General features: G+C 32.1%; 1 protein-coding gene across 1 annotated transcript; it reads right to left on the bottom strand.

The window, feature by feature from the left end:
• Positions 1-213: 213 nt before the first annotated feature.
• Positions 214-11,327, bottom strand: LOC143060136 (uncharacterized). The gene is made up of 6 exons (XM_076233544.1): positions 11,283-11,327; positions 10,779-10,808; positions 9,541-9,570; positions 9,059-9,094; positions 6,769-6,805; positions 214-3,296 (listed from the first exon to the last, which is right to left on the bottom strand). Exons 4-6 carry the CDS (start codon positions 9,089-9,091, stop codon positions 2,557-2,559), a joined length of 810 nt encoding a protein of 269 aa, XP_076089659.1. The 5' UTR covers positions 9,092-9,094; positions 9,541-9,570; positions 10,779-10,808; positions 11,283-11,327; the 3' UTR covers positions 214-2,556.
• Positions 11,328-11,597: the final 270 nt, after the last annotated feature.

Raw genomic sequence — 11,597 nt, 5'->3', positions numbered from 1 at the left:
AATTTGTTGTTGTTTTTTCAAAAGAAAATAATAAAAAAAATGTTTCAGTTTAAAATATAACACATAATGGAAAACAATATACCAATGTTCAAATAATGTCAGGACTGACAATATGTGTTCCTTAAATGTCTAAATCACATCACAATCTTAAAGGAAAAAATTAAAAAAAAACATGACATTTGTTTGTTTTATTTAATCAGGACAATATTTTCATCAAACTAGTGTTTTTCTCAAATAATTTTAACATTAAGCTAGCAGATAAATTTGCTCAATGCCTCCGAGGACTATTTGTATTCTTAATCTTGAAATTAGCACCTCAGTTTTAGCTTAATTTATAATATAAAGTATTGAGAAAGCACTAGACCCTAAGTAGCTGAATTATACTAAGAAATGCAAAGCTTGAATGTAAAATCTTAAAACTAGCATTCACAATGTTGGGACCTTGTTTCATGTGATAAATTGTATCATATATATAACACATTTGTATTATCAAGTGGGTTTTTTTGTTAACAGTTTACTAAACAAAAATGCCTTTCCCTTATATTTCGTTGTGAATAAACTCATCATAGATACCAGGACTAAATTTAGTATACGCCAGACAAGCGTTTCGCCTACATAATGAGATTGACCTCTTGAGGTTCAAGAATTTGCCTTGAAAGCATGTGTTTCCTTGATTTAAAACTTCCGATATCAATTCCAATTTCATATAAGTTAACCCAATATTTTTACGTAACTACATTGAAATTCAAATGCAGAAAAAGATTTAGTTCCAATTCGACTTTGAACAAACTATATGAGCCCACTTAATTCAAAATGGAGGCTAAAACAAGATTTCATTTATTGACAAATTGAATAAATTTCGATTATCATAAATTCGAATATAGTATGTGCTTTCTAATTTTTATTCTTTATTAACTTTGAGCCTTCCGGCTCATCAGCATAAACTAGTACATGTACAGTGTATATGTATGGCATAGTATTACAAACAATATGCAAAGTACACAATAGGTGACATCAGAAGTTTCATGAATACCAAATATCTTTTATTACAATAAACTGTTTCTTAATTTGAACAAAAATGTATATACTTTCCTACGTTACAAAGCTGTTTTGTGTTTTCACCTGACAATACTTCTAAAGATTATTAATTAGATTTAGTATTAAATAATTTCAAACAAATAATGACAATTAACCACTGTTTAACTTCATTGCTATTGTTATTAAGACAACACAATTTTAATACCAAAGCCTACCTATTGTTTGTTAAGAAAAACTCAAGTAGTGATTAACACCTGTAAAGCATTAATGGATGTGTCAATTATATTCCAACAGACAATAAAACTATACTTAATTAATTTGTCCTTTTTTGTTCAGGTTTTTTGTTAATAAGGCAGTTGGTTAAAAATGAGAAGAAAAAGATAAAGTTAACTTTTTTACTTAGAGAAAGGACACTTGTCCATAGCTATTTTATCAAGTTACACATGTTACACTGTACTTATCGATAAATTCTTTCAAATAAGATGAATAAATGAATGCTTTCAAAAAATCCCCAAAGTTAGTTTTTTTTTAGGATAAAAATTTATAAAAACACCTTTGATATTGCAATATACAATGTAATCATAAGTAATCTAAAGTAATCATCATTACTTTAAAGAAAAGTAATCAAAGGTAATCGATTACATATGAAATAAGGTGTTATTGTAATGTAATCGATTACATTTTATAAGCAAACTAATTGTAATTGAATCGATTACATTTTAAAGTAATCGACCCAATCCCTGCTGTACATTAACGATATTTCAAAAATGAAAATAAACTTGAAAGTAAGGCAAAACAATACAAATATAACAATTCACTTTAAGAAATAGTATGCAGTTTCAACAATATTTAAGTTATTTTTTATATATTAAGTAAATGGAGATATACACTTGGGACAATATTTTTGGCATAATAAAATGTAAGATTGCTGAAGTTCATCACGACTTTCAAACAAACAACAATATGGAAAAAATTGACTCATGCACATTTCAAAATGAATAATGTCTTATTGTTTTCTACTGATTAACAGTTTGGTTGTTGATTAAACAACATTAAAACACAGAAACAGTTAGAATTCCTTAATATTTAATCATGACATTTGAAAAGTCACCACTATCTAACTGAACAATAATTTTTTTTTCAAAATTGACAATAAACTCGTAAGCCAGGCAGAACAATACAAATATAACGTCGTTGTTATCAATCAAATAATAAAAGAAAGGAATTTATAAGTGGACGATCTGTAATTAACTCTAAGAAATAGTATGCAGCGCTGAAACACTCTTTCAGTTAGTTTTGATATAACATTAATGGTAAAATACATTTTGGACAGTTTTGTAAGCATATCAAAATGTTATATTTCTGGAAAAAACACAATGTTCTATTAAACAAAAATAATTTAAAAAATCGAATTATGCACACTTTGAAATGATTATATACGTACTCCCAGTACTTTTACTTTATGACTTTTAAATCAAATAAAAGTTAAATAAATGTATGTCGAATGATTCACATTACTTATTTCTTTAGCTTGTGCAGATTGTCAATTTTTTGGCACACTCTCATGAAAATATTGTTTGCCTCAAGCCATAGGCCCCTCTTAATTCCCTCCTTATAAACATTCATTTTGAAATCTTGGGCCCTCGAAAAATCAGGCACATCGGCTCTGCTTTCAAGGAACTCCAGTCCCGCTGGATTGCTCTTCTTCCATGAATATCTTAATAATATTTTTTTATTGTTTTTTTTCCCTCCATCCTCAACTGTTCTCTTTCTTGTACATTCAGGGTTTTTTTGTAGTAGGTTTGTTGAAACAGGGGTTGACGTTGCATTTATTGGTTCATCCACTGACTCATCAATCTCGAATGTGTTGGGGGATATAAACGCTAATGTCCCGCTGGATATGATTTCTTCAATGATTTTTGGTATCCCAGCAGTGATCTCGTTCAACTTACGATCTACATCTGTCACTTTGTTTTCTAATTCTTTTATTTTTCTTTGGCTGTCATTGGTTTCAGTTTCGATCTTTGAAATGGTGGTTTCCATGGAGTTAACAGTGGCTGTTAAATCTTTAAATCCCGTGTCACATTCCTCTGCGTTCCTGTTAACTTCTTTTTTTACTTCATCTAGATGGGCTCTTAATTCCCCAATAGCATTATTACTGTACTGTTTTCTAAATTCATTTAACTCCTTGTGTATGTTGTTTTCTGATTTTTGTATTTCATACTTAACTACGCATTCGATAGCATCAAGGGTTAAATCTAGAAATAAATAGAAGCAAAGTGTGTTACAATTGGCTAGAAGAGATACATTGATCTTACATGATTACTAAAATAGTTAGCAAAAAAATGCAAGATATGACCCCGCTGTTTCTACAAGTTCCTACTTACCAAGTAGTTGTTCTCAATGGACAATGACATTATATTATGCTAAATGGCCAAATCTCAACGGACTGAAATACCATTGTTCATGATTATCTAAATCTGATGATATAATATTATATATCAACTTCCACATGTATATAAAAAATAAAAACTAGGGAGTTACAATGATAAAGTAAATACTCGATAGGGTAAACAAAATAAGTACAAAGGTCCATAACCCGTGGAAAACTCAATTGACCAGAACGTCCGACCTTCGTGCACACCTGCATATGTGAATCTAGCAATATAAATACTTTCATGTATGTTTGACCAACCATGACAGAGAAGTTGCTATGACAAGAATAGGGTCAACATTTCGATATCCGAAGGGCTATAACTGATACTAGATCATCATATAGAGAGCGATTTTAACACATAGCGGTTAGTGGGACATGTGACAGACAGACGGACTTACAATATAAAACATATAGAACTACATGTACATAAGCATGTGCGAATATATCAATGTACAAACTTTTATGTGTATCAAATAAGACTGGTCAGAGGAGTTGCGATGAATAGGGTCAAAATAGCAATGTTTAAAAAGGCTATAACTCATGGAAACAAGATGAACCGGACCATTTCATCAACATGTACATATGAATACATGTATCTAACAATGTACCCACATGCATGTGTATCCAACAAACCATGTCAGATGAGTTCCGATGACAAGCTGTCTACTTCAAAAGGGTCCACATTTATTAGTCCGAAGGGTCATAACTGCAAAAGAACTCAATATACCGGAACATCCTTCTTATAGTGATTTCAACACATCATGGTCAGTTATGAATATTTTCAAAGGTTGGACAAAAGATATTGGAATTGGTCCGGATAATGTGACAGACAATGTAAAACCTATACAACCCTGTAAACTTGTTAGAATGTGGGAATAACTGAAGATCATGTGAGTTTGTATTACTTACTTGAAATAATCTATTCTTTTGGATAATGTGATGATGCTCATTATTTTTTCTTTTGATGCGAAGACAGGTTGGAACTATTTTGATTTAAAATAAGTGGTTCTGCTAGTTTTTTGTTGTTTTTTTTTTAAAGTAACAGCACCCACCATCGAACAAGGAGAATCTTGCAAGACATCCATTTGAAGGGGGTCATATGTAAACCATTCAGGAGGAAATTTCTATAGGATAATGTTTGAATGTTTTTTTAACTAGTCATCGTTTTTGGTGGATCCAGGAGGGGATTTCTATATGCTAATGTTTGAATGTTTTTTTTTTATAGTCATCTTTTTTTTGGTGGGGTCAGGAGGGGATTTCTGTAGGCTAATGTTTAAATGTTTTTTTCTAGTCATCGTTTTTTGGGGCAGTCAGGAGGGGATTTCTATATGCTATTGTTTGAATGGTTTTACACTAGTCATCGTTGTTTGGTGGGATTAGAAAGGGATCTCTAGGAGGGTGTTTCTACCTGTTCATGTTTGATTGGTCTTACACTACTCCTCTTTTTTAGGGAGTCAGGAGGTTTTTTTTACATGCTAATGTTTGATTGGTTTACACTAGTTATCTTTTTAGGGGTTTCTACATGTTAATGTTTGATTGGTTTAACATAGTCATCTTTTTTAGGGGGTCAGGAGGGGGTTTCTACATGCTAATGTTCGAATGGTTTTACACTACTCGTCTTTTTTAGGGGGTCAGGAGGGGATTTCTACATGCTAATGTTCGAAGAGTTTTTCACTAGTCATCGTTTTTTGCTGGGGTCAGGAGGGGATTTCTATAGGCTAATGTTTGAATGTTTTTTTCCTAGTCATCGTTTTTTGGTTGGTTCAGGAGGGGGTTTCTATATGCAAATGTTTGATTGGTTTACACTAGTCATTTTTTTAGGGGCTCAGGAGGGGGTTTCTACATGCTAATGTTTGATTGGTTTTGCACTAGTCGTCTTTTTTTAGGGGGTCAGGAGGGGGGTTTTACATGCTATTGTTTTATTGGTTTTACACTAGTCATCTTTTTTCAGGGGGTCAGGATGGGGTATCTACATGCTAATGTTCGAATGGTTTCACACTTGTCATCTTTTTTTAGTGGGTCAGGAGGGAGTTTTTACATGCTAATGTTTGATTGGTTTTACACTAGTTATCTTTTTTAGGGGGTTAGGAGGGGGTTTCTACATGTTAATGTTTGATTGGTTTTAACATAGTCATCTTTTTTTAGGGGGTCAGGAGGGGGTTTCTACATGCTAATGTTCGAATGGTCTTACACTAGTCGTCTTTTTTTGGGGGGTCAGGAGGGGATTTCTACATGCTAATGTTCGAATGGTTTTACACTAGTCATCTTTTTTGGTGGGGTCAGGAGGGGATTTATATATGCTTATGTTTGTATAGTTTTACACTAGTATTTGTTTTTTGTTGGGTCAGGAGAGGGATTTCTATATGATAATGTTCAATGGATTTACACTAGTTATCTTTTTCGGTAGTGTCAGCTTGCTGTACGGTGTGAGTCAAGGCTTCATGTCAAAGACCGTGAGCTAAACTATTATGGTTTACTTTTACAAATTGTGACTTGAATAGAACTGTGTGTCATTGGCACTCGTACCATATCTGCTTACATCAATGATATTCTATTTTTGCCTAACAGCATTAACAACCAAAAAAAAATATCAAAGTTGCCAATCAATCCAGTTACATGTGTTGAAGAGTTGTTCAACCTAAAACGGAGGTTTTTAGATTTTTTTTATGGTTGGGGACTTGTTTTGCAATTCGGATTTGTAGGATTTATTTTCTTGTATTTCGACCAAGGCATTGCTACGTTTAAAATATCTTCAACATAACAGTTGTTCTCATCAAATTAGAAAATCGCCAAAATTTTAGCGACATTTTTTAGCTTGTAACGTCACACTAATCATTGTCGTACCCCGCTCGTGTAAATGCACTCGACTCATATCTTAAATAACAACGATTGCTAGTTTACCTAACGAAGTTAGATTGTTTTCCCCGAGCACTTCGGCTTTCTCCGCTAATAAAAAAAAAATGTGGCCAGGAAACAGCCAAAATGCGATGCTTAAAAGTGGCGTTAAAACACCACAAAACAAATCAAAACATTATAATCAGCTGTAATGCACCTTGTAACAAACTTTAATGTGTGATAATTACTTCCGTTATTTGAAACAATTTCGAGAATGCAAGTGTTCTTTTTTTATGTAGGACATACACTCTATTACAAAATATATGTACTCCTTCTTTTTAAGACAACTGCACACGATAAAGTCATATCAAAGGTCAAGGAAAGGGACATCCTTAAATGACCAAGGTCAAGTCATAAAGTTGTAATGAGAGAAATTGAACAAATGGTTTAAGACTTACCTTCCTCTAGATCTTCAGGGTCACTCTCTGCTTCGTTCTAAAATATAAATTTCAACTATATAGTTTGAATATAAAATAATTCTAACTAATTCCATTTCAATAAACCTAATTGTAGAAGGGTCTAAATACAGCACAAACAACATTTTCTAAAAGACTAAAAAGTGAAAAAGTATATTCAAACAAAAAGCATATGACTAACAGGTCGAACAACTGATGTTCTTAAACCCTGCTTACTGCCATTGGCGATTGCCAAATAAAATTGATCACAAGATGTAACAAAAAGGATCTTAATTTAAATTTAATACTAAACAGAAAAAATTAAACTTGTGGCTAAGATGTTATGCCACAAACATAAGGTGTCAATATCTTTTTTGTACACCAGATCCAGATTTCGACAATAAACGCCTCTTCAGTGATGTTGGGGATCGAAACGATATTTGGAAGGCCATATAATTTACCCTCAATTTTAGATAGACTCTTGAATTGTGATAGTCAATATAGGATGAACGATTAATATAAACCGGAGGGAAAATATGATACAGGCCCAAACTAAAAAAAATAAACAAGTCTAAATTGAAAACTTCGTTCAAACCTATGATTGCGTTGGATAAAAACCACATTTTTTATACGTGTGCATGTAAAACAAATTTCCTTGCAGAAGGGTCTAAATACAGCACAAAACACATTTTCCAAAAGACCGGAAAGTGAAAAAGTATATTTAAACAAAACACATTTGACTAACAGGTCGAAAAACAGATGTTCTTAAACCCTGCTGACTGTCATTGGCGATTGCCAAATAAAATTGATCACAAGATGTAACAAAATGGATCTTAATTTAAATTTAATACTAAACAGAAAATTATAAACTCGTGACAAAGATGCTATGCAACACACATAAGGTGTCAATATCTTTTTTGTATACCAGATCCGGATTTCGACAATAAACGCCTTTTCAGTGATGTTAGGATTAACGGTATTTGAGAGGCCATATAATTTTAGATAGACTCTTTATATATATATATATATATATATATTGGTGATTTGGTGTCACAATATCTCAGTACCATGGGTTGGAATCTCGGCGAGGGAAGAACAGAAAATTTGCGAAAGCAATTTTACAGATCTAACATGGTTGGGCTGATGTATAGACGAGTTGTATATACATAATGTACACAGCCGTGTATCACCATCACTGCTGGTGATCCGATGAATAAATCTGTTGTAGAGTTGTCACTGGTTCAGACGTACTTATAAATATAATAATTTTCTGTGACTGTATCTTACATTGATTTGTAGGATTCTTTACTATAGATAATTTAACTGATCTGTAAAAATAACATCTCCATGCTTTATATATCATGTACTATAGTACGACGCTAGATTCAAAACTGATATGGAAAGGTTACAACCGGCCACCGAAGCTTCATTTTTATGAAGCCCAGGTGGTCGTGTGGACTAGCGAGACGGCTACAGTGCAGGCGATTTGGTGTCACGATATCTCAGTAGCATGGGTTCGATTCCCGGCGAGGGAAGAACAAAAACTTTTAGAAATTAGATTTTCAGATCTAAGATTGTTGGATTGATTTTTTTAGACGAATTGTATATACAACACTAAATTAAAAATTACGTTCAAACCTATGAACAACCGCCACTTTTATACGTGAGCATATAAAACAAAGTTCGTTGTAGGAGGGTCTAAATACAGCACCAAATACCTAAAATTTACATTAATAAACTTTCAGTGGCCGGGTGTTACCGTTCCTCGTATTTTTTTTTTATCTAGTTTCGGAAATAGTCAATCAAGGGTACCAGTATTATAATTTAATACTCCAGACGCGCGTTTCGTCTACATAAAACTGATCAGCGACGCTTATATCAAAATATGTATCAAGCCAAACAAGTACAAAGTTGAAGAGCATTGAGGATCCAAAATTCCAAAACGTTTGACCAAATACGGCTAATGTAATCTATGCATGTAACACAGTACACGATATATAAGGCATTATGATGCATTTTTTACAGATAAGCTTAATCATCTGTCTTACGGGAATTTTCTAACTAATGTTTGATGCAGTCCTAAAAATAGTTCTATTATAAGATTGTCTGACCCATAGACAACTTGGGCAAACATATTACATATATAATGGTGGAGTTTTAGCCAAACTCTCACGGTTATATGTATTTACTTTTAGTGCGTTTGAAGAAGTGGTACCATTAATGCATTCCGTATTTGTTATATGTTTTATCAGTTTTGTAAAAGTAAAAAAGCAGTGTAGTATTACTGACATACCTCACTTTCTCTGCTTCTATTTGTGATATCCATATTCTGGAAAAAAAATAATAGAATTCATATCATCGATTATAAGCTACTGTTCTTTTCAAAGTAGATATCAAATTAAAATCTTCGAACTATATAGCAATAATTTATAACAAATTAAGTAAGGAACAACAGTGGCTTATTTTATTTCCACATTTAATTCCAAATTATCAAGTTTTCACAGTTTGACCCTTTCTCTTTTCAGAAGTATATAGCTTTTTTTTGTGCAAATTAGCAACAAAACAAACACTTGGGAAATTAAAGTTAAATTATCGTCTTTAAAATTGGTTAATTTTATTCTTCACTTTTAACAATCATTTTTGCAATGAACGTAAATTAAAGCATAATTTACAATTTTGTTAGTACATTTACACAAATGAGAATGAAAAAATCTTGTTTAACTGTTATATAAAGTTTTTTACATATTTTTTTTCTAATAATTTAATGTGACTTACCCCTGGTCTCTCTTCTTCTATGTTTCCTTCCTGTATAAATCGGAAAGAACGAGTAAATTAAAAGACGAATGACAATTGTCACTTAATGTCACAAGCATTTATTTAGTTAATGATGTAATAAAGATCATCAATACGTTTTGAAAAAAGGTAAATAGATCTATTACCAACAAGTGTCATCAGTTTGATACCTTTTAATTGTAACGTGAACAACGTTAGATAGACACATGTACAAATACATCTGTGGAACAGTTCCGATCTAATACGCTTTAAATTTTTTAGGATTTGTTCATATATCCATATAGAATAAAACATCTGGTCTCCATGCTGTCGTTGACACTTGAATCGAAGTGTGGTTACACCGTGATGTTGCCCCATGAACCAAGGCAGACCGACGACCAAAAGGTTCCCGTCTGCGACCCGACGTTTGATGCTACATGATATTCTGTTTTCATTTTATATTCATATAATAGTAGTAGTTGATATATTGATAACGTGACAAGAGGTAATAAGCAAAGAGACAACCACAAACACCTCTTAAAATTACGTGATAGGTGAGCACCAACACAGAAACTGGAGATATAGGCTAAATGATTGCTCGTCATACATGTATGGGACTTAATTTTTTTTTATCATTATACTAGTTTTTGCACGAAAACGTCACAAAAAAAACTGTCTTACATCTTTCAATAAAGTTATGAAAATGAAAATGAATAGTTCTTATTAGCCATGGTATTCAAATAGCAAAAACGTTACTTACCAATAAATGTCACAAGTTATTGTTAGGTCAACTTAGTAAATCAAACTAGTGATCTTCATAATGACATTTGAAACCTTGCGAAAAGAAATTTGGAAAATACTTCTTAACCCTATAAATTCTTAAACTAGAATGAAATGTATATTATTCAGCAAATTGGGGGTACTAATCTATTGCAATCGTTGATATGCATTCTTTGCAATTTTTTTTCACAGTTTGACCCTTCTTTTTTCAGAAGAATATAACCTTTTTTAGGCAATTTATTAACGACACAAACACTGGGGAAATACAAGTTAAATTATCGTCTTTAAAATTGGTTAATTTTATTCTTCATTTCTAACAATCACTTTTGCAATGAACGTAAATAAAAACAAACTTTACAATTTTGGTAGTACATTTACTCAAATGAGAAAGAACAAATATTGTTTAACTGTTGTACATAGCCTTTTGTATAATTTTTTTCTAATAATTAAATGTGACTTACCACTGGTCTCTCTTCTTCTGTGTTTCCCTCCTGTAAAAATCGAAGTGACACGAATAAAGGTATTTTTTAGTCAATGTTGTAATAAATATCACCAATACCTTTCGAAAAAGAGGTAAACAGGAACTACGTCCAAATAGTTTGAATTTCTACGCTGGAATAACAATTTAAGCATTGAGCCTATGGGATGTACTACTATATTATCGTCGTTGCTATGCTTGTTTTGCATTTTTCTATCGGCTGACCCTTTATCTTTTGAGAAGTATATAACTTCTTTCTTTGCAAATAAGCAGCAACACAGATAATTTGAAAATATAAGTTCAATAATTGCTCTTCATAATTAGCTAAATTTATTCTTTTCTTTTATCAAACATATTTTGCAGAAAACGTGAATACAAATATGCTTTATTTTTTTCAGTAAATTGACTGAAATGAGAATGACACTGTTTTTTAACTGACATATAATGATTTTAACACATTTGTTTCCAATAAGTAAATGTGACTTACCACTGGTCTGTCTTCTTCTAAGTTTCCTTCCTGTTTAAATCCAAGAGAACGAGTAAATTAAAAGACGAATGAAAATTGTCACTTTATGTCACAAGTATTTTAATGATGTAATAAAGATTATCAATACCTTTTGAAAAAAAAGGATCTGACCTATTACCAAATAGTATCATCAGTTAGAAACCTACAAATTTAAAACTCTAAGTATACATGTGCATTCTATATTAGGCTAGATGTTTTCATTGTAACGTGAACAACGTTAGATAGACACGTGGACAAAGGCATCCATAAAATATTCCGATCTAATACGCTTTAAAG

This window comes from Mytilus galloprovincialis, unplaced genomic scaffold (assembly GCF_965363235.1).
Source record: "Mytilus galloprovincialis unplaced genomic scaffold, xbMytGall1.hap1.1 HAP1_SCAFFOLD_80, whole genome shotgun sequence".
NCBI lineage: Eukaryota > Metazoa > Mollusca > Bivalvia > Mytilida > Mytilidae > Mytilus > Mytilus galloprovincialis.
This window is presented reverse-complemented; position numbering and strand designations above follow the sequence as displayed.